At 39.4% G+C, this 22,855-nt stretch overlaps 1 protein-coding gene across 1 annotated transcript in view; it reads left to right on the top strand.

Annotated features, from left to right (window-relative positions):
- Nucleotides 1-22,855, top strand: part of PLCG2 (phospholipase C gamma 2) — a 55,678-nt gene that overhangs the window by 28,058 nt on the left and 4,765 nt on the right. Inside the window, exons 13-31 of the mRNA XM_036390597.2 lie at nt 844-964; nt 2,026-2,194; nt 4,032-4,136; nt 4,359-4,448; nt 4,987-5,165; nt 5,543-5,743; nt 7,012-7,131; nt 8,174-8,354; nt 9,574-9,642; nt 10,774-10,883; nt 11,682-11,778; nt 12,712-12,778; nt 13,026-13,183; nt 15,820-15,922; nt 16,870-17,079; nt 17,661-17,806; nt 18,811-18,925; nt 20,142-20,309; nt 20,626-20,714. Coding sequence (XP_036246490.1) covers nt 844-964; nt 2,026-2,194; nt 4,032-4,136; nt 4,359-4,448; nt 4,987-5,165; nt 5,543-5,743; nt 7,012-7,131; nt 8,174-8,354; nt 9,574-9,642; nt 10,774-10,883; nt 11,682-11,778; nt 12,712-12,778; nt 13,026-13,183; nt 15,820-15,922; nt 16,870-17,079; nt 17,661-17,806; nt 18,811-18,925; nt 20,142-20,309; nt 20,626-20,714 — 2,498 coding nt within the window. The remainder of the gene's footprint in view (nt 1-843; nt 965-2,025; nt 2,195-4,031; nt 4,137-4,358; nt 4,449-4,986; nt 5,166-5,542; nt 5,744-7,011; nt 7,132-8,173; nt 8,355-9,573; nt 9,643-10,773; nt 10,884-11,681; nt 11,779-12,711; nt 12,779-13,025; nt 13,184-15,819; nt 15,923-16,869; nt 17,080-17,660; nt 17,807-18,810; nt 18,926-20,141; nt 20,310-20,625; nt 20,715-22,855) is intronic.

A 22,855-nucleotide genomic window follows, 5' to 3' on the forward strand; every position in this document is an offset into this window, starting at 1 on the left:
ACCAAGAAAGAAAAAAGAACTGAAATCAAGAACTGTTTGCTTTCTGAATATGAAGTTAGTAATATAAAAATCACTGATTCCTAAATTGTTTTTCTTATGTCTCACCAATGCCTTGTTCACTTCCTCTGATTCTTGTTCCCAGGCAGTTTTAAGAGAGTCTTCTAAATCTCCTCTCACTTTACACCAAAAATTCAATCCTGAATCTATATGAAAGCTTAGGATTTAAGCTGGAGTACTTGTATAGCATAGATAGTTTATTTACCTTCATTGTAATACAGACAAGCCTAAGGCACAGAGATTTTTGTGATGTTGTGCCTTTTGTCATCCTGTTTAACTTGCTTGTAAATCAGTTAATGTCTTTGTTCTCCAGCAATTGTGTATGTGTCTGCAGCTCTGTACTTGTGTTCTTTATGGAGAATTTTCACTTCAATTTCATGTTATTTATTTGACTAATGCAAAATATATCTCAAATTAGAGTTTCAGGGTTGAAATAAATGAAAGACAGAAGCTCTCAGCTTGTCACTTGTTGGAATGTATTTATCCCTGGAAAATTACTGTAAACTAGTAGATTGACACTATAGTTGCCTGAATCTCTTATTTCCAGATTCCCACATAATAATGCTTTGGGAACGTTTTGTAATGTATTTTATTTGTCTTGCTGTTACATAAGTAAACTCAGTTTCCTCTGTGAGAGAATAAATTCATCTGATGGAATATTTTATTAGAATATTAAGGTCTATGAATTTGTATATAGAACAGTGAAGTTTTGGATGTATTCTTCTTACCAGAGTAATTTAAGGAGCTACCTGGTCTCTTACTTTTCCCACTGCTTGTGTTTCCTAGTGGATTGCTGGGATGGTCCTGATGGGAAACCCATCATTTACCATGGATGGACACGGACAACAAAGATCAAATTTGATGATGTAGTGCAGGCAATCAAAGACCATGCCTTTGTTACATCTGAGTAAGCTTTATTTTCCTTCAGCCTGTTTTCATGTGCTTAGACCTTTCTGAACTGAATTTCTCTGTAATCTAGAGCAAAAAGTAATCAGAGAATAATGGATTCCAATAGCCTTCATTATTGCCACATGTGGGTGTTTAATAGATGCTGTTTTGAGGAAGAGTCCCAGTGCATAACCATTTATTGCTAAGGAAGATAGTGAATACCCTGAATTATAGTGTTTCCAGCTCTTTTTTGGGTCTTCTTTTATTAAGTTGCAAGTGAAACTTCAAATGCTTAATAATATGTCTTAAATCTTACAAAAAATTAACAAAATGGTACAATTGACAAAGAATAGTCTGTGACATGGTGTTTCTGTTGTAGGGAAGGTCTTAGCTGAGAAGATACAGAACTCATAGCATGTCTCCTGAAGTGGTAACATCAGTTTAGAGCTGCATCTCTGCCCTTCTTTAACTTGTGCTGAGATGTCCTAAACATGAAAAATATTACCCAATAATTGGAGGAGAAATCAAGCTGTCAGTGTCTTGTTTTTCCATGTTACCACTTGGACACAGAGAGGCAATATTTTCCCATGTGGCTCAGTGTCTGCACAGGAACTTTGTGTTAGTGACAACCATAACATGGGATGCATTATGGTTTCAGACTCTTCTCAGAGTACATGTGAAGGAAAACAGACATGATTTTGAGGAGAGGAGAAACAAATTTTCACATGATGGTGCTTTAGCAGTGAATCTGTGCCCAAAGAGCTTGGAGGGAATCTTTGTCCTTGCAGATATTAAAATCTTAGCTGGATAAAGTTCTGAACAACCTGATCTAACCTAGGAATTGGGCCTTCCCAAAGAAGGGGTTTGGATTAGATGGGCCTTCACAGGTCCCTTCTGACCTTGGCAACTCTGTGATTGCACATCTGTTATTATTTGTTGTGTCTATATCTTCCTTTTGTCTTCTTGTTTCCTTTAAATATTTTCTGTCATCTGGGGGCTGAGGGAGGGCGTTGTCTTCCTTGCCTTGCCAGCTGTAGCAAAAAGAAATTGTCTTCATTCACTTGGCTTTGTCCACCAAAGATACCCAGTGATTCTGTCAATTGAAGAGCACTGCAGTGTGGAGCAGCAGCGACACATGGCCAAAGTGTTCAAGGAGGTGTTTGGGGATCAGCTTCTGATGAAGCCTGTTGAAGCCAGTGCAGATCAGCTCCCATCACCAACCCAGCTGAAAGAAAAAATCATCATCAAGGTAGGCTTGCTTTGTGTGCTGGGGGATAAAATAGGAGAATAAGAGCAGGAACCTGAAATACTGTTCCTGACTTCATAGATTAGTTTCAAGAAACCCCTTGCTTGAAGTGTTTACTGGTTACATTTGCCAGTAATGTACAATGTTCTGTAAAACTCTGTATTAAAGTGCTTCCTCTTGGTTTCCTTTGCAGTAAGTGTTGGCAGTTCAAGTGCCAGATCAAACGTCAGCTCTTTTCTAAAGGTCTTCCACCTCCTGAAATGTCACTGCTAAATTTCAGCGAGGGTTCACTGCTGCAGATGTTCACCACACACTCATCACACACGTTTTACACCATGTGGCCTGCTTAAAAATGATAGAAGTATGTTCTTGAATAGGAAGATAGATCAGTATTACTATTTTTTTTTTCAAAGACTGCCCGTCATCCAAGTGAAACCCAAAGCTCTTGCGGCTGCACACTGAAGTTGTAAAGATTTCACAAATTGATGAGTGTTTGCTAAGTCAGTGTGATTTAAATATGCAGTTTAGTGAGCCACTTGTGAAGCACAGAGGCACTGCTCTGAGAAGGCTCCCTGTTAGTGTAGGACCTTGTGGGTAGTGCAGGTGTTTCATGAGCTCTGTTGTGCAACAACAACACAACCAAAAGACTTCTCAGATTGAAACTGTGGTAGAACTTTTCAAACGGCAGAATTTGGTGAAGAATCTCAGGGCTGCTTGTGATCTCTATAGTAAAATAATAATTACTTTTGTCTGTGCTTCTGTTTTCTTGCTCTTGTAACAGTATTGCATCCTATGTATTAGATATCTGAATGGAAAAAAATAGGTGTAAGAATATGCTCTTGAATGTAAGATTGGAAAAACCAGAACCCCACTACAAGGTGGAAAACTTCTGTGCTTAAGTTTTTGGGGATTTTTTTTGTTCTCTCCACACTGTCTGTTGTTTCCCTGCAGAGCAGAGAGGGGACTTGCATTAGCCACATGATTAATAATAATGTGACAGATCTGATTTAAAGGGAATTAAAACTATCATGAGTGTGCACAAGAGAACATCCATATCACTCTGTGCTGTCTAAAAGAGCAGTGACAAGTCTTTAAATAGATCAGCACCTGCCAGTGAGCTGGTTGTGTTTTTGGCTTTTGTTTGGAAAATGTTGTCAGTAAACAGTCAGAGGCAGCACCTACTTCACTGGCCTGTGAGATTTTTCAGATAGGCCTGTCAAAATGAAATCAGCCAAGAGTAGGCTGTGCAGAACTGAATGTGGTTGAGGTCTGATATGAGGTGATTAATCCTGTCATTAACTGCAGTTACGTAATTGATGTTGCCTGTGGCCCCTTGAGACACTTTTGTGAACTCTCTAAAGAAAGTAGAACTTGGGTCCTTTTTTCACAAGAGATTTCCCTTGTACTAATTTTTCTCGTAAGAGAGAATTCCTCATTCATTTTAATTCCTTATCTTTTCCTTTTGTTTTGAGCTTTGTTCCTTATGTGCTATTTTCTGCAGAAGGATTCCTGTTTATCCTTATTTCTTGATATGTGTCACTTCATGTTTTCTGTTCTCCAAAGAATAGGGAGATCTTATCAAACTACTTGTTTCTTCATTGCTTCAGTGATACCTCTGCTAGTTTTTTTAAACTTTTATTAATGGGATCTAAATTTTAAAGAAACAAGTTCCAGCCCTGTTATTGCTTTTGGAACAGCTGCTGTTACGATAATGACAGAAGGTGGCTGTGCAATAGAGAGAGATATTCCAGTAACTCTGAATGTGCTGAAAGACTATGATTGATTTTATGTGTGATTATCTCTGAGTGTAGGAATGTTGATTTTTTTCCTGTTTTTTAAGCACAAAAAACTGGGGCCAAAGGGAGACATTGATGTGAACTTGGAAGAAAAGAAAGAAGAAAAGAAGCAACAAGGAGAACTTTACATGTGGGACACAATAGAACAGGTACTATTTCTATGACATCTGCAACATGATGTTAATCAGTTCTGTAATACTGAAAATTTACATGAATTTCCTTAATATTTCTGTAAGTAATATTGTCAGCTGAACAGTGTGGATGAAGGGAAGAAAGTCCTTTTTTATTGTTGCACCCTTTTTTGAGATTGTGGTTGACAGTGGTTAGTGAGTTTCCCTCTGTTAATGATTTTAATATCTCCCAACTTTCAGAAATGGACTCGGCACTACTGCGCTATTGCTGATGAAAAGCTTTCATTCAGTGATGATATAGAACAGAGTGCTGATGAAGATTCATCCAAGGTGATGGCTGTGTTTTATTGTTTAAGCATGTTCTTTTTTTTTCAGATTATTTCAATGTCTACAGATGTATGTTTTTTATCCTGATGAAATTTTAGAGATTCTGTATTAGATAGCAAGTATGGGGATAAAAAAAAAACTATAAAAGGGTCTTTGCGAAGGTCAACTCTAGTTAACCCTATTTTTAATAAAATAACTTCTTCCCTTGGTTACTGGAGGACTTGCAAGGAGGAGTACAAGGACAATGAAATATAACTTCAGTACTGTGCTAATGCTGATGTTTGCACTAAGTCTTTTAAGTATTACTGCTATTCTCAAACTAAGCAGAATGAACTCATGTGTATTGTGTTATTAATGTGTTACTTGGCTGCTGTGGATGGTAAAGCAGGCTAATTATAAAGGTGATTGGCTGAAGAGCTCAGGCCTATGAAGACTGAAATCCTGAAATAGTAGATGGTTATATATAACCAATAAAAAGTACTTAGTTTCAAAGTCATAAAACTAGAAATGCGCTATAAAAAATTCTTATTTTCTGGTCTAGGAGGTGAAACGAACTGAACTGCACTTAAAAGAGAAATGGTTCCATGGGAAAATGAAAGGGGGGAGAACAACTGCTGAGAAACTGCTCCAGGAATACTGTGCTGAAATGGGTGGCAAGGATGGGACATTCCTGGTTAGGGAAAGTGAAGCTTTCCCTGATGACTACACCTTGTCGTTCTGGTATGGTCATTGTCATACAGATTTAACGGGGGATTTGTTTGTCTCGGTTTGGTCTTTTTTTCTTCTGTTTCGAACATTATGAGGAGTAGTGTCAGATGGACTTCTAACCCAGAGAGCTGTCAGACCAAATTTTGCAGAGTAAGTTTATGCCAGATTTTAAAGTACTATCAGTTGAAAATTACTGTTTTTGGTCCTGTAACCTCCCTTGTCAGAATGTTTGTTGCTTGTTACTTCGGCTGTTTTACGAGATGACACAGATTTCTTGCCTCTTCACGAGTTCCCCAAGTAGTTGACCAGGAATGGGTGGGGAAATGCTTTGAAAAAAGAAAATCTGTTACAAACCCTGTATTTCCCTTATGCCCCCTCTACTCCTTCAGGAGGTCAGGCAGAGTCCAGCACTGCCGGATCCGTTCCACCAGTGATGGGGACAATGTGAAATACTACCTGACAGACAACCTGACCTTTGACAGCATCTATGACCTCATCCAACACTACAAGGAGGCCCACCTGCGATGTGCTGAGTTTGAGCTGCGCCTCACCGATGCTGTGCCCAACCCCAGCCCTCACGAGACCAAAGAGTACGTATGGAAGCCAAGCACTGCTCTCATGTCAGTGTCCTTGCCTTGCTTTAGGTGGGAATTTTGCATAGAAAATTCCCTGGATTCAGGAGCACACTTCAGTGTTGCTTGTCCATGGAAGTTTGAGGAATAGGCTTCCTGAAAGATGCTGAGGGAGAACAATGACTTTGTGAGAACCTGGTACGACAAAGAGTGGTGACTGGGAAAGCAAATTTCCTAGCAGCAACTGGAAGATCAGTGAGAACTGTAATGCTGTGGAAATGTGCCAATTCTTCCTTTGTCTGTGCAGTGTTTTACAACACCCAGTGGGTTGGGTTGTATGTTCAGTAGTTGGCTGTGGTTTGGCAACTAAGTGGTCATGATCTGTGCCATCTGGAAGCTCTGTTCCTGGGGCAGTGAGCCCAAACAGCTACATTTGCCTAACCCCACCCTCCACCTCACCCTGTCAGAGCTGGTTAGGCTGACTTCACCCCATGTGATAGGAACTAAGCACAGTGTTTATTTCCAGCTGGTAATTGTCTGCCACAGATCCTGGGCAGAGCTTGCTCTTGCTCTTTGGCAGAACATTGTTATCGCTGCCCTTTGTTTTGTTTTCTGTGCAGTGGGCAAAAGTAAATATTTGCATGTAAAATACTAATCAGTGACTTTAAAATTCTTTTTTTTGTCCCCCTGGGATCTGGGAGTCACTGACCACCCATAGATTACTTTGGAGGCCAGTGAGAGGGGAAGGAGAATTTAAGGGCTAGACTTTCCTGCCTTTCTGCATAAGCTGGAGATATATTGCCATAATAAGTGGCCACAGCTTCACTGAAGGCACATTGGATCCAAGACAGGTCCATCCCTATGGTGAAAGATAAAATCAAGCTCTGAATAAAAATACAAATCCCTGGTGTCTTTCTTTTGTCTGTGTTTAGGCTTTATCTTAAATCTACTCTGTCAAAATGGAATAAATACTGAAAACCGAATGGCAGACTAAAAGCAGGATGCAGTGCCTTTGTTTCAGGAACAAATGCAGATTTATGTTTTATGATTTCAGGCAGACAAGGTGTTCTGATATATTCTTGATGCTTTCATCCAAAATAAACTCCTGTCTTACAATGTTTTGTAATAAACTGCTGTCAGAGGTGCCAAAGTGGGGAAAATCTAATGCATAATTTTTCTTAGGATGTTTGAAACTCTGTTGTTAATAATGCTGTCTGTTATTTTCTAAAAATGACATTTGACAAGCCTTGTAATGCTTTGCCCATTCTGGTTTTTCTCTGCTGCAGTTGGTACTATAACAACTTGAGTCGGGGTGAGGCAGAAGACATGCTCATGCGAATTCCTCGCGATGGAGCCTTTCTCATTAGAAAGAGAGATGAACCTGATTCTTTTGCCATGACTTTCAGGTAAGAAAAGACAGATAGGACTACCTTGCTTAGCAGCCCAACAATATTCGGGTTTTCCTTTTTAAAAAAATAATGGTCTTTTTAGAGTCATTATTTTCTTGCTTTCAAACTTTGAATAATTAGTGTGGTTGATTTGTGCAGTAGGTCCATGTATGGAGTGTGTGCAAGAGTTAATTTGTGACTGGCCTGAACCTTAATGCTTTTATAAAGATTGTTTGAGCACCAGCTGTCCTGTTCTTCCCATCCAGAACTGGGGGTGGCCCTTCTTTCATTCCCTGAGACTCCTTGCTAAAGAGTGTTATTTCGAAGTTTCCTTCAAAACTGCAGAGCAGGTGCAGGTTCATCAATGATTCTATGTCCTTATCCCCTAGAAATCCTGACCTGTCATAAAACTGAAATGTCAAAGTGAAATTGTTGGCTCCTCTTGCCAGGGGAAATAGTTTTGAACAGTTTTGTGGTTCTTGGAAAAGCATTAATGAAATATATAGAACTGTGATGTTCTGCATCATGCCTTCAGATCAAATTGTGTTTCTCTGAAAATGCATAGTTTAGCAAAATATAAAGTTGCTTACCTATATGCCTAGTATGTATTGAAGTTGTCCAAAATTCCCCAGTCTCCTGTTTACTACGGGGTGAAATTTTCTGCTGTTACCAAGGTGGACATTGAAATAACTGGAGCTGCAGCATCTCAATAAAACCATTTCACACCTGGGAGAACAAGGAGTACCAAAACTTCAGCAGCTTGAAAAGGGTGTAGGGGTATTTTTGGATGGGATGGTTGTCAATGGATGGTTTTACTGCATTTATCAATGCAAGCACAAACCTTATGTTCAAGCACAAGAGATTTTTTTTTCTTTAAAAACTGATTTCCATAACTATCAAAATAATTATAATAATCATAATAATTGAATAAAAGGCTTTGTTAGAGAGAGAAGTCATGTCACTTGATGAAGGTGCACAAAGCAGCTGTGGTGCAGCTCAAAGCCCTGGTGCTCTCCCTGTGAGCACTGCCACCTTTCCCAGCTGTGCCCTTGTTCTGCAGGGCAGAGGGGAAGGTGAAGCACTTCCGAATCCAGCAGGAGGGGCGGCACTTTGTGCTGGGCACCTCGGCGTACTTTGAGAGCTTGGTGGAGCTGGTGACCTACTACGAGAAGCACCCGCTGTACAGGAAGATGAAACTGCGCTACCCCGTGACAGAGGAGCTGCTGGAGCGCTACAGCACGGTACTGGGATGGGCTGGGATGGGCTGGGATGGGCTGGGCTCTGGCTCTGGTACAGGATCTCTGTGGGACGTTAAGCAGGTCACTTTCTATGAGATTGAGATGGCTATACTGACTTCTCTCACAAAGGTGTGAAAAACAGCTTCATCTTTGATTAAAAGCCAACTCTTGCCTTCCCCATGATTTGATTAGAGAAGCACCACTGTGTACTGGGGGTCATTGCACTACTAAAATGGGTTTTTGATAATAGCCTTGCCTACAGTTGGCCCTGTCTTCTATTTGCTGAAGTAGGCATTGATTTTAAAATGATCATGCAGATGCCAATTGCTCAGTTCTTCAGAAAAAAATTAAGTATTCTGCTGTGCCTCTCACTCTGGACATTTCAGGGATGGTGTCCCACTGCCTTCTGTGGTAAAAGGTACCTCTGAAAGCTCACTGTGAGATAAGCATGAGGAAATCTCCCCAGGAGACTTGTCTCTAGCCATTGACTAAACAAGGAGCCTGGATAATTAACTGAGGATAAAGGGCTGTTTTCTGGATGGATGTGTTTCATTTTGAGGGAGCTTTGCTTTGGAAAGCCTGAGGTGCTGTCTTCACTTTTCAAGTATATGACTTTTTGAAGCTGTAGGAAACTGCATCTGGCAGATCTGCGGAAATCAAAACCGGAGGATTTTGTTTTTTCTGGGGAGACTAAAAGAGACTAAAAAGATTTTAGACCTCAGGATTTTTTATAATGTTGCCTATAGCAAAAGTTCTGTATCTTAGGACTGGGTTCAGATGGAATCACAAGGAGAGGATAAAATGAAAAAAATGACTCTGTATATTGTTGTAGAGTCATCTAATAATGAAACCAATACTGGCACTGAAGTACTGTAACACAGAAATCATAAGTGCAGGTATTTCTTTTCAGGTTGTACATAGAAGTGTACTCAAAATCAAAAAATCTTTTGACTGATTAGAAGATACCTTTATGAGGTATTTCTGTTTCACTAGGTTTTACTGTTCATTAAACTGAGGCATAGACAGATTAAATAACACACTCATCTTCAGTTATGTTCAACTGCAGAAGTGAGCAAAACAGAGATGACTGGCTTCCCTCCTCTTCTGTTGGCCTGTGTGCCATCAAAAAAGTGGTTTCAGAAAGAAATGTTCCAAAAACATGAAGTACTTTTATAACTTCTTGATTCCTGAAACTTGATTATTTGTTCTTCCTTGTTTTTAGGAAAAAGATATTAATTCCCTCTATGAAGTCAAGATGTATGTGGAGCCCAGTGAAATCACCCCCACAGTGGTATGCTTTAAGAGAGATATTCACACTTACTGTAGACCTCTGAAAATTAGACTTGTTGGTTTCCTGTTGGCAGAAATAAAAAGAATTGAAAGCATCAGGCTGCTTGGTTTAGGGGGGACTGGACAACAGAAATTTAAAGGGTGTGACTTTTTTCAAGCTTCTTGTTAAAATTTGCACCCACACACTTTTTGTGTGCAAATCCTATAGTGATTCACTCAGTCTGGGAATGTGGGCACATTCTGCTCTTGGGTCTGTGGTGATGATTTGGTTTGTGGGCCTCCATATTAAATACCTGTGAGAGGGTTCATTTTGAGAAGGCCACATCTTCATGGAAAGAAAGTACAACATGAAATTCTGTGTTTGTGGGTGTCTGTGTACTCTTGTTCCATTAGCAAACATCCTCTGCATGCACAAGTAAGTGCAGAGTTTATTCACATGCTTTCTATAAAAATTTGGTGCCTTTGGTCTATTAATGAATTATTAGAATTTTTATCCTTTATATGCTGTTTTAAAAACAGTTGTCCCAGCAAAAATTACTTGTCTGTAATTCTTGCAGTGCCTGCCTACTGGTAAATTCTCACAAAAATCACCTGCTTGTAAATTTTGTCACTGATTCTTTTTAGTAATTTTTGCCAGTGAATTTGCATTGCTGCTAAAGCATTTGGGTAGGAGTAAATTCAAGATAGAGGTTTAGTTCATCCTGCTGAAACTTTGTCTTCCTAAAGGAAGTGTGACCAGCAGGATTGCTGATGGGGTTTTGAAGTGGAGGTTTTGTAGGCACCTAAGCCTGAAAACTCCAATGTGTTATAAAAATAGAGGATTTATATTTCACTTTGGTTTTTAAAAATTTTTGGTTTTATGTTTTCTACCTTAATTATGTTGCAGAACCCAAGAAATATTTTTTCTTTTTCTTTTTTTTTCCAAGCTGATACTTGTAGGGTACCAAAGTAGCATCACTTACTTCCACCAATAGATGTCACTCAGGAACTTCAGTATTTTGTTTTCTAAGCTTCTTGATAACAACAAAAAAATCCAATCTGCCCTAATTTTTTTTTTTGTTTTAAGATTGCATTATTGATTATTTTATGACCTGTCCCCTCAGATGACCCCTTTGCTCTGTTTCTCTTAAAGCCTCAGAGAACAGTGAAAGCCTTGTATGACTACAGAGCCAAAAGGAGTGATGAACTGAGCTTCTCTCGAGGAGCTTTAATTCATAATGTCACAAAGGAAACTGGAGGCTGGTAAGGACAAAAATTCCTCCTGGGAGGACTTCTGGTGACTTACTAGATGGAGGAAAAATGAGCTTTGAGTAACAGTTTTTAAAAACTGCCTGTTGTCTGATTGCTGCTTATTAACTGTGCCCTTATGAATCTTTATGCCAGTGTATTAAAAAAAAAAACCAAACAAAACCAGACACAAAATCCCCTCATCTTTAATTCTCTTTTCATGTCTTTTTGATTTTTCTATTCCACAGCAATAACCTCAGCCTGCAGAACCTCCATAGTCTGGTATATTCCCTATTTTTCCCATAATACATCCATCCTTCCTGAACATTTGTGTGTTCTGGGAAGTCATTGCAATCATTGCTCTTCTTCTGTCCTTGCTCTGCTAAGCATTTCTCAGGAATCAAACCCACCTTTTTTACTGCTCTATACAGTCTCCTTTGATCACAGGTTTTCTTTTTTAGATGGCTTGTAAATTGCTTGGAAAGCTTGGGAATCTAATGTTTCCCTGTAGTTTCTACAGGGTAATCAACCACATAATAGTATTTTTAGTACTGGAGGGGGAAAAAGCCTCTTAAGTCATTAATTGCAGTTTACAGTAACTGTAATCCCTCTGAAATCATCTGTTACTACAGTTAATGATTGCTTTGTTAGAGCTCTTAGCTACTTCATCATTTATATTTTTGGTGATAGGCAGCTAGACAATCTAATATGGGGTATTAATGACCAATTTCATGGGGATTATTGCTTCATTAATGGCCTTTTGAAGCACTTTAACTTTTTTTTCATTCTCTCTACTTGTCTGTTTAAATTCAGGTGGAAGGGGGATTATGGAGAAAAAGTCCAACATTATTTTCCATCTAATTATGTTGAAGATCTGTCATCTGACAACTCTGCTGAACTTGAAAATCAGGTGAGGGTTATGGTTTGCTACATTTCCTTGGCCACATACTGAAGTGGAAGTCTGGTTTATACACTCACAATTCCATGTGCTGTGTTTAAGAGAGCAGAATAGAGGGATGAATGCATTCTTCATTGTTCTCTGCTGCTGCATATTTTTGTCAGGACATCCCTTGCTGAAAGCTATTTAGGGAGATAAAATATCTTGAGTTGGAAGGGACCCCCACAAATCTATGATTTTATGATAGCTGAATTGGTGAGAATTTAGGAGATTATGGTTGTTTCCTGCTAATAAAAATCATCAACAGTGTAAATTTTTCATAGTTTGGCTAAACAATAACATTTAAAGCCTGAAACTTAACTAGTTTCCCTGTATAATCACTGTCTTAATATTTACAAATAAGAAAATTATATGTCCAAACACACCTTGAGTGGCCTTACTCTCCATTATTAAGTTTTTATGCATAAACCAATCCTGTTTGTCAAAAGAATCTAAAAAAATCTGGTCCCCTGTCTTGGACAAAGAGCTCTTCAACAAAAGCAAACAGAACTGAACAGTAACAAGTTTTGACATCTTTGGCTTTCAAAAATAAAACATTGAATTCTTATGTTCTTCTGAAGCACTTCCAATGATTTTCCAGAAGTCTTTGGAGAAAACCACAAGTATTACATTTCCTCCCCCCTGGTTATGGTAACCTTAAACAGAGTTGAAAAAGCAGCAGTTATGTCAGGACAGAAGCTACTACAAAGTAGTCTTGTTTTGACTTCTCTCACTGAAGAGATTCTTGTGTGTTTTTTAGATATGAAAACAGGCTTTCAAACATTATAGTGAGCATGCTGTCAGTAAAGCTGAGATTAGATTCAATGGTGCACATTTATTATTTGTTAATGTCCTGAGTGTGTTCACTCAAGAGATTTAGGGTCAGATTTAACTCATGTTTTTCAGATCATTGAGGACAACCCACTGGGCTCTCTGTGTCGTGGCATCCTGGTGCTCAATACATACAACGTTGGTGTGTATTTTCTGATGCTTAGATATGGATTCCTGACCTTTCTCTATTAAGTAGACTCTTTTATCTTAAGCAGGAGAGATTTTTAAAAAAACAAACCCCTCAAACACCTACTTATATTAATATAGCCAGCAGAATTAATATGTTGAAACTTGATAATACTAAATGCTGCAATAAATCAACAATGACACCTTAGAAAAGGAGCTGTTGGATTTCAGTATAAATTTCTTGCTATGGTATTACCTAACAGTGAAAATGCCACAAGGAAAACACAAAAAGCCTTTTGTCTTCATTCTGGAACCTAAGAATCCAGAAGATCCATGTGTTGAGTTTGCAACTGATAAAGTAGAAGAACTCTTTGAATGGTACCAAAGCATCCGTGAGATCACCTGGAAAACAGCAGAAGAGGTATTGCTGCAAATTTATCTGTTGTTGTTTTAATAATGTGCTGCTATAAATTTGCAATAGCTTTTGTCTTTAGCTGCCCTATACTGCTAAATGTTGCTCTCACATGGTCCTTCACCCTCTTGCATATTGCTGTTGTCTGCTCATTTTATTGATGCTGTGCATCTTGTTCTATAACCTCTCTGGGGAATAGTACATGAATTAGCACTTGATGTAAATTGATGTTAACAGGAGTTTTCTAGCAGAGTTCTGTCTGTATTGCACCCTGCCCCTCAGTGAAGTGTGCTTGCTAGGCCAGAGTGGATGCCACTACAATTTTCCATCTGGTCCCACTGGTTCATCCCAGTGTTGAGCAGAAGCTCTGATATCAGAGTGTTCTTTTCAGAGCTGTGAATCCACCAGTGAGGATGTGTGAAATCTGAGCTGCCATTCCCTAAACTCTTCTTATCCTCTTTGCTAACTCTGTTCTCCAGTGAATGCAGTGGCACTGATAGAGGATTGCTTGGCTAGTACTTTATTTGTAACTAATAACCACATTCTGGATTTGCCAGTTCTTCAATAGTAGTATTTCCAAGTACTTGCCTAGAAATTCAAGGATTCTGCCTAAGTTTACCTTCTATGTCCCTCTACTGCCACTTAAAGATATTCTTCAGGACTTGCTGTTCCTGTTCTGATGCACTAATTTACCTCCCTGTAATCTTTTCTAGTATTTAAGAAGTCTCCGTCTTCACCAAAAAGTCCTTACTTTGGCTGTGTTTAAGGATACTCTTTTTTTGTTGCTTTTATTCATCTTTTATTAAGTGGGTGCTATGGTTGATAGAAAATGTGTTTCAGTGTTTCAGGCTCGTGGTGTTTATCTGTCATATGGAGTGGAAGTGCTCTGAGGGTTGTCCTGATCCTATTTATAGCAGACAAGTTGATATCTCAAGCAGAGGACTGCAAATCCAGCAAGGGGAGAAGCAACAGGAGCTGTTGACCTATTGTTGGGGGAGGAGAGATACAGTTCTTGTGCTAGGCTTTCATTCAAAAGTAAAAATGAGAAAAAGAGAAACATGACCTAAAAGAAGTGTCTCCAAATTGAATGTTTTTTATGCTACAACAATGGCTCTTCAGGAGCCTGGCAGCTTTATCTTTCTCCGTACAGTTGGAGAAGTATTAAACAGTCTGTGTTCAAAGATGCTTTAAAACTCATTTCTGTCAGTTGGGAGGCTTTTCTCACAGTGTGGCCTCCACAAAGTTCACATGACAGACTGACTGCTGCATGGGGAGGGGATGAAGATGAGGAAAGGCCCTTGTTGCCAGTACAGTTAAGAGGCTGAATTTTGGGGAAGGAAAAAGCACAGTGAGTTAAGACTGTGCTGCAGTGTGATACAGGGGGATTTTTAAATGAGTTTGGTTTTGGACAATGTCTGTCATGCACAAAAAATAAAACTAAGCTTCATGTCTCTTGTAATCTCTGCTCAGTACTGACACTTACCATGCTCCCTGGGGTGGCTCTTCCTTGCTCTGCTGCTTGATTATCTCTAGAGGGTTCTGGCTAGAAATGAGCCCATGCCCCCAAAAAGTGTTTTTTTTGCTGCTCAGAGCTCTGGTTGAGCAATGTCTGGGAACTGTGGTGGATCACTAAGTACCATGAGGTTTGTACAGCTTTTTCCCAAGATTATTTCCAAGTCTAACACTGTGTTCCTCTTTCTTTTTCTTTGACTTCAATGTATAATCTCTGGTTCAGTGAGATATTCTGGAAACCTGTGGCTCCTTGGTTCTGATTTTCATTCCCTTTATGTTTGTCGTGTTGAGGGAATTCTTTTGGAAGGCTTCCTGACTGCTGCTGCTTCATGATCTTTTGTGCCAAAGCTAATCACTATTCAGTATGGGACTCCTCTAACATGTTTTATCCTGTAGCTGCTTCTTGTGCCTGAAAAGCCTCCAGCCCAAATGTCTCCACTCAGGACATGTCTTGCTGCTTTTAGCAGTTCCCAGTCTCTGCTGGCAGGGAACACTGCTCAGCTCCCACAGAGCAGGTGCTTGCAAACGTGGAAGTAGAGAGAGCAGGTTTGGTTCTGGGGATTTAACAAGCTTGCACGTGATTTTCCATACAGAACATGATGGGTTTGGTGCACAAATAGAAAACGACATAGGAATGATGCTCAGAGGGTATGAATTTCACTGTTTGGGAGTTACTAACAAGACTCAAGTTCTGCCAAGGATTATAAATAGATACAGAAACACTTTACTACCCTTTGCATTTTTTCTGCATACATTTACATTTATATGAGGTATAGGGTTAAGAATGCAACTAAAATTGAGTTGAGTAGAGCCACATTAAAAGAAAAAAAAAAAAAAACGTTGCCAGGATTCCAAGCATGACTGATCAGGGAAGAACTGAAACCCTTGCTTACAAAACAGCACCTTTGTCCCCACCAAAAAAACCCTATAAGAACATCCCCAACTAAACCTCAGCATCTGGTTATTACCTGTTCTCTGAGCTGGGTCTGAAAGTGCATTACATCTGTGCAAGTGTCTAAGGTATCAGACAGGAATCTGGGCACCAAAGAAGGCTTTCATTAGAGTGCACCCTGGAGCTACTGTGCCATAATTCTCAGTGTTCCTAGAATCTAAAACTTTGTTATGTTTTCCAGGAGAACAGGAGGAAATACTGGGAAAAGAATCAGTTAATTGCCATTGAATTGTCTGATCTAGTAATCTACTGCAAGCCAACAAGCAAAACCAAGGACAATTTAGGTATTGCCTTTAATATTACATTTCATTTTTACCCTTTTGACTAGCTTTACAGATGTTAGTTGGGATTTTAGGTCTGAAGATAAAATCTGTCCTACTGGAAAACAAAGCTCTGCTTCACCCAGGCAGTTTTCAATAGCACTTTGAAATTGTACACCAGGGAACTTGGTGCTGCTCATCTATCACAAAAGAGCTGTCACAAATTTTAATTAGTTAACTAGAGACACCCTCTCAGATGTATATTCCATGGGGAAGCTCACTAGTTATATGTCAAGTGACTTTTTTGAGATTAAAAACTCTGGCTGAACACTTGTGATTTGTTTGTAAAAAACCTTCACAAATAGGTTTACTGTGCATTTTTTAATTTTACTGTAAGAACATGTTTGCCAGGACTAAGCTGTTGGAATGATGTATGGCTTCATAACATAACTGGGCCTGTGTAAGTGCAGCTGTGGATTCTGACACTGAAATATATACTTTTAATTCCAGTTTTTTGTCATTGCTGCTGGAGAAGCCAGTAAATGTGCCCTTTTTCTTTAAGTTTCTTTGTAAATGTTTTTAATAAGCTGTCACTGCATTTAAGACATTATAATTACAGTAATTTTTGAGGCATTGGCTAACCCTGGCTCACCCTTTCTTCTCCCCAGTTAGACCCAGGAAAAGATGTCTCATTTAAATATGTGTTATAGTGATCAGAAGTACATTATTAGCAATGATGAGATGAGAACATGACTGCAGGCTCTTATCTGCCCTTCTGTAAAGCATGTGGCAGGAAGGCAATTTCAACTTTCAGGCTTGATTTTCAACCATTTTGCCTGAAAACAGCACCAGTTATTGCATTAAAGGACAAGGCAAAACAAAGTAAAACAAAGGCTTGGTGAAAATACAGTATCAATGTCAACTTCTTTCTTCCTTTGGTAACCACTCTTCTTCCTCCTACCCCTGTATAGACAATCCTGATTTCAGAGAAATCCGTTCTTTTGTGGAAACCAAGGCAGAGAGCATTGTGAAGCAAAAGCCACTGGAGTTGTTGAAGTACAACCTGAAGGGCCTGACTCGTGTCTACCCCAAAGGACAGAGGGTTGACTCATCCAACTATGACCCATTTCGCCTCTGGCTTTGTGGCTCCCAGATGGTGGCTCTGAACTTCCAAACTCCAGGTGATTTTCCCTTTGAAAAAGAATCTAATCCACCTTCTGTTTCACTGTAAATGAGCCCCTTTATGGCCCTTCTGCCCTTCTAATCACCATCCTAATTATTTGAACTTCTCTGCAAGAAGCTGAAGAAGTTTGAAATTTGTTTTTGCATGTGTGTGTTGCCATCCAGAGCTGGGCCCCAGAAACAGGTCTCCGAAAGCCCTGTCTCTAAGCCCAACTGCCCCCAAGCCCTAAAAGTTTTATTTCACTTTCATCTCTTGGTAGGAAGCAAGCAGATATATTTAAAGTGAGTTTCAGATGGATGAATACAGTCACAGGGAAGGCTGTATTCCACTTCATGGTGAGGGCCAGCTAGTTTGCGATACACTGATAGGAAGCTAACTGGGGATGGAGATGGGGTTTTTTGGGATTAGAATTGGTGGAAAATGGCCAGTCAGATTCAATTACTGAAGGAACTGAGTCTTCCACCTTTCCAGCTCGTTCTGAAGTGGTGGCCAGAAAGAATTGCAGAGAGGAGCCATTAATCTGGTATTTCCTTAGCTTTATTCCAGGATATCTTGTGTTCTGTTTAACTCTCTCCCCAGATAAATACATGCAATTGAACCATGCCTTGTTTTCCCTGAATGGACGCACTGGCTACGTGCTGCAGCCAGAGAGCATGAGAAATGAGGAGTATGACCCAATGCCAAATGACTCCAAGAGGAAATTGCAGATGATTATGACAGTTAGGGTAAATCTCTTTCGTAAATTATGTTTTTTTACAAGTCATAAATCTCTATAAAACTAAAAATAAAGCTATTATGTTTCAGAGCAAGATCTGACAGATTGTCAAAATACTGTTTTTAAATGTCAGTGTGTGTGAGAATAGAGCTAACTTCACTGGTTCCTGAAAAGAAATACATGTCTTTGTCATGCTAATGAAGAACATGCTATAGGACTGAAAACACAATCCTGGGATGATTTTGTGTAATTGCTAATAAATATATCAAATGAACTAACTTGAATTTCTAATCAAATGAGTTCTTAGTAGAAGGGTCCTATTGGAGATTGATTAGCAGCAGACTAAATAGTTCAGGGATTTTGAGTGTGAAAGAAAGATAGTTATAATGAAATATAGAAAGTAAACAGAAAACCTAATAAGCTGATCCCCCACTTTGTATTTAATACACTGTGACTTAATCTGAATGTCATTCTCATTTTTCCTCAAGAGATGAGTTTACCATTGGAAAATGTTGCCATCTTGACTGGGTGCCAAACAGGGTTGAACTTGTTTCTGTTTTCAGTTGCTATGCAGTAAGACAGATTCTTTAAAAGTATTTTTTCTGAGAAGGAAGAAACACATTAATTACTCTTCACTACAGTTTAAAGGTGAGGTAAACAGGGCCTGTGAATGCAAAGCAGAAATGTCTTGAAATGGGTATGTAATAAACACCGAAGAACAATAACAGAACTTGTGCTCCAGGCCTGGCCTGGAGCTGCACACTGTGTGTAATGAATGTCAGCTACATTTTCTTTTTTTTTCCTTACAATGAAAATAATTGAGTTACCCAGACTACTGGAAGTATTGTTACTGTTGGCACAGATAATACATGCAAACATATTCAAGAGAGAGAATGTGTGCTTTTCCATGTTCTGGATTTTTTCCCCCCTCTAGTTCTGTAGGCTACCTTCTGTTAGCAAAAATGATGCCAAGTTTCCTTTGGAGGTGGTTCTAATTTACAGTTGCTTTTGCAGGTTTTAGGTGCTCGTCATCTCCCTAAACTTGGTAGAAGCATTGCCTGTCCCTTTGTAGAGGTTGAAATTTGTGGGGCTGAATATGACAACAGCAAATTCAAGACAACAGTTGTGAGTGAGTATCTGTGGGTTTCTGTGTTGCAGGGATATGATTCTACTTCTAGGGTACTTAAAGTGAGCAGAGGATGAACATTATAGGGGGAGTAAATTAACTGTAGCTCTAGACTGATGAGTCACAAACTCTTGTTCTCTTGCTTATCATGGGGCCTGTTAATTTGAGAAACTTCAATGTATACCAAATTTAGAAAAAACAGTACTATTGCAGTTGGGAAAAAAATAGTCCCATTCTGTTGTGTTGTTGCCCATGCATAAGTTTGTGTATTTGCATATTTTAAAAAATTATTGTCTTGGGAGTGCCTCCAACAGTGCTAGTCAGTTCCCAAAAGTCTGGCCCAAATGGGGAGTTACTACTGTGAGCTCCAGACTGTGTTTATCTAAACTGAGGTTCTGAGACTGGCACCCCCTTGGAGGCAGCTTGGGTGTATAGGGCTGTAAAATGTTTTAACTTGAAATACATTAGAAGTTTGATCAAAGCTTAGTCCTGGGGAGTTCTGGACAAGGAATGTGTTTGTGTTTGCATGAACTTAAGTGTGCTGAAATGGGGTAATATTTCAGCCACTTCATACTTCACCATTTAGTATTTCTGGATGCAACAGTGTTCCTCTGGTAAAAAACAGGCTGTGGTTCTGATTATCCAAACCAGTGATACCAGTGGAAAATAACCACAGCATCAGGAGCAGAATGTGCATTGTGGCTCCTCAGTACTTTAGAGAAGATGATTATGATTTAAACTTTCTGTGGGAAGTGTCCAAGACGTTAGAGAGCAAACTTCCTGGCTGTGTCACATAAACCAAATCTTGGTCTTGGTCTTGGTGTTCTGTACATAACTAGAAAAAAATTGGATCAAGGTACATGAGTGTTCCTAGAGCTTTTCCTGCTTTCTCTTGGATATGGAACATTTCTGTTATGAATGTGAGAAATTAATTAGCTTTTTCTTTTCTTTACAAATACATGTCCTACGAGGTTTTATATGTTTGAATACAAATAATAGCCTTTCTTCATGGATTTTCATCCCTGCCAAGTTTCCTCCCGCCCCCCACCACCAAGTAAACAAATACAAACTTTCTGAAGCAAGGTTACAACATGAGACAGATGGCATATAGGATTTTTGGGCTTCTGTATCCCTAGAAAATTTCCTGGGATATACATACTCATATGTGAATGAAGTGAAATTATTGCTTCATACTGCGACTGTTTCCTTTTCATTACAGATGACAATGGCCTTAATCCAATTTGGGCACCTTATGCAGAACAAGTGAGATTTGAAATTTACGACCCAAATCTGGCGTTCCTGCGCTTTGTTGTTTATGAGGAGGATATGTTCAGTGATCCTAACTTCTTAGCACATGCCACTTTTCCCATCAAAGGAATCAAATCAGGTGAGATCAGCAGCAATAATGAGCATTACTGTTGAGCATTACTGAGCTGTGCCTTCCTCTCTGATGCCAGACTCCCTCCTGCCTCGATGAAGCTCCTTCCTCTGGCTTTACTTTTCAAGAGCATGTGAAATCAGGTGTTTCTCAATTTTGCCAGTCTTGCCTTTTGCTCCTCTGCAATTGCCATAGTAGAGCCTGCTTTCAGCAGAGGAGCATTTGAACACTGAAGAATGTTCAAAGTATGCACCATTTCCGTGACTCCGAATTTCCCCTTGATGGATTCTATAATTTCCCTTTGTTTTCCTTCCCCCTGCCCCAGGTTTTAGGTCAGTTCCTCTCAAGAATGGCTACAGTGAAGATATAGAGCTGGCCTCGCTGCTGGTGCACTGTGAGATGCAGCAAGTCCTGGTGAGAAGCAGTGGGGTTTGTTGTGTGCACTCAGGGTGTCTGTTACCAGTTCTTTGTGGGAACCAGGAGCTGAGGATTCAGTTTTCTGTTCTGTGTCTGATGTGCTGTTGTCAAGCATTTCTTCTGCAGGTACTGGGGAAGACAAATAGCACAAATTGAGTTACTCTCCCTCTGGGTGGACAGATTACACGGTTGTTAAAAGAAATAACACACAAACAAAGCCTCATTACCTCCAATAGTTTTTGCTGTAACAGCATGGTCGTTGTCTTTCCTTCTTAACTGACTGATGCCATGCAAAGCTAGCTAAAATCAGCTTTGGCTTCATAGATTAATCTTGTTTTTTAAAGGTCCTACATAAAAGAAATCACTTCAGCAATAGAAGATAGTAATTTCTCCCAGTATTTCATTAAAATAAACAACCCATCAAGTAGAAGACGTATCTGATTCTTAAAGAACTGCTAATCTCCTCCTTTTAAGCCTCTCTAAGCACCTACTTGAAATAGTAGTATTTTAAAACACATAGGGGAAAAATAATGATGCTCATGAATCCAGGCATTAAAGCAGCTGATCTGTGAACAGTATTTGTTGGTGTTCCAAGGGTGCTGCGGTATATGTTGATTTGTAGGATATTTCTCTGACTCTTTCTCAATAATATATTACATAATATAAATACACTTGTGATATGATGAAAGTTTAAAGATGCTTCTGGGAAGTGGCTATTTCAGGGTGCTTTCCAGCACCCTTCTGATTCAGAGAAAAAGAAATTTCAAGTTCTTATTTTTAGTCTGTCAAACCATTCAGGCCCACGCTGCACTTCACACTAGTGACATTATTTTCCTGATTGAAACATCAGCTTCTCTGAACTCTAAGTCATTATGTCTCCAGAGGGATTTGTACCTGCAGTTGCATACACTGAACTGGAAATTTCTGAATTCAGTCACATTGTTCTTCCCAAAGGAGTGGAAGCCTTTTTCAAACATCCTTTGTGGAGGTTTTTATGAAGCCACCGTATAACACCTGAAGTAAAATGACAGTGTGTGCAATGACAGTTTTTGAAAGCTGTAGGACTTAGGTTCCTCTAAGTTCCTTCTGTGGGCCAGCCAAGGGTTCTGAGAGCAGGAGAGGATCAGAAGCTGACCAGGGATGTATGTGTGTGAAGAGGAGACCTGTATCCTTTCAAGATAATATTTAAATTGCTCATATTTCATGGACTCAATCTCATAGGGGAGGCCTGATAAACTGCTGGTTCTGGGCTTGCTCCCTTAGAGAAAACTGGCAAAGTCACCATTGCCTAATGCTGAGCATGGACATCACTTGTGGATACATTGCAAACCCCTCCTGCCGTGGTTTCTCTTCAGGAATCCAGATCATTATTGCCTGGGGCAGGAGCAGCTCTCAAATGTTGTTCATAGCAGCAGTCTGTCCCCCAATCTGTCAGCACTGACTCCTTTGACAGTAGCACATTTCACACTCTAGAATCCCCTTCTGCTTGTCAAGCCAAATGAAGATGCAGCTCAGCTCGGTGTTTTTACAATGCCTGGTGGCAATGCAGTGCAGGACAACTTCCAAAAACTTCCTTTTGTTTGGCAGCCTGCAACAAGCCCAGACTCACCACAGTTGTTAACTCTAGAACTTTTGCCAGGTCATTCAAGAAGCATCAGAAAAGATTCAAGGCTGCCTCTGTTCCTCTGCTTCTTTTTAAAAAGTGATGGCCTTCCATAAAATAATGACATTTAATAACAGGCCTTCCATAAATAATGCCATTTAATAATGTCTGTTTATATACAGAGCCCATCTGCATGTGCTTGGAGATGAAATACAGAATTGTAATGAGGAATTACAGATGGCTGTGAAGTTTATCAGGAATAGTAAAGTGAAAACATTTTAGACATAAATATACACATTTGTGAATTATTATGTGGGGCCTTATTATTCCTGTACAACTTAAACATGTTTTTTGATATTGTAGGAATTATACTATATTGAAGTGGTTGTTGCACTTAAAGGCATGTCTTATTTGCTTGAAAATTGATTTACTTCCTTCAGAAAGTGCATGTATTTCTTCAGCTTTGTCTGACTACAGTCAGCCTCAATGGTGTATATGTTCTTGATTTAAAATACTGAAGTGGACATCTTAAAAT

Source organism: Molothrus ater, chromosome 12 (assembly GCF_012460135.2).
Source record: "Molothrus ater isolate BHLD 08-10-18 breed brown headed cowbird chromosome 12, BPBGC_Mater_1.1, whole genome shotgun sequence".
In the NCBI taxonomy this organism is placed as follows: domain Eukaryota; kingdom Metazoa; phylum Chordata; class Aves; order Passeriformes; family Icteridae; genus Molothrus; species Molothrus ater.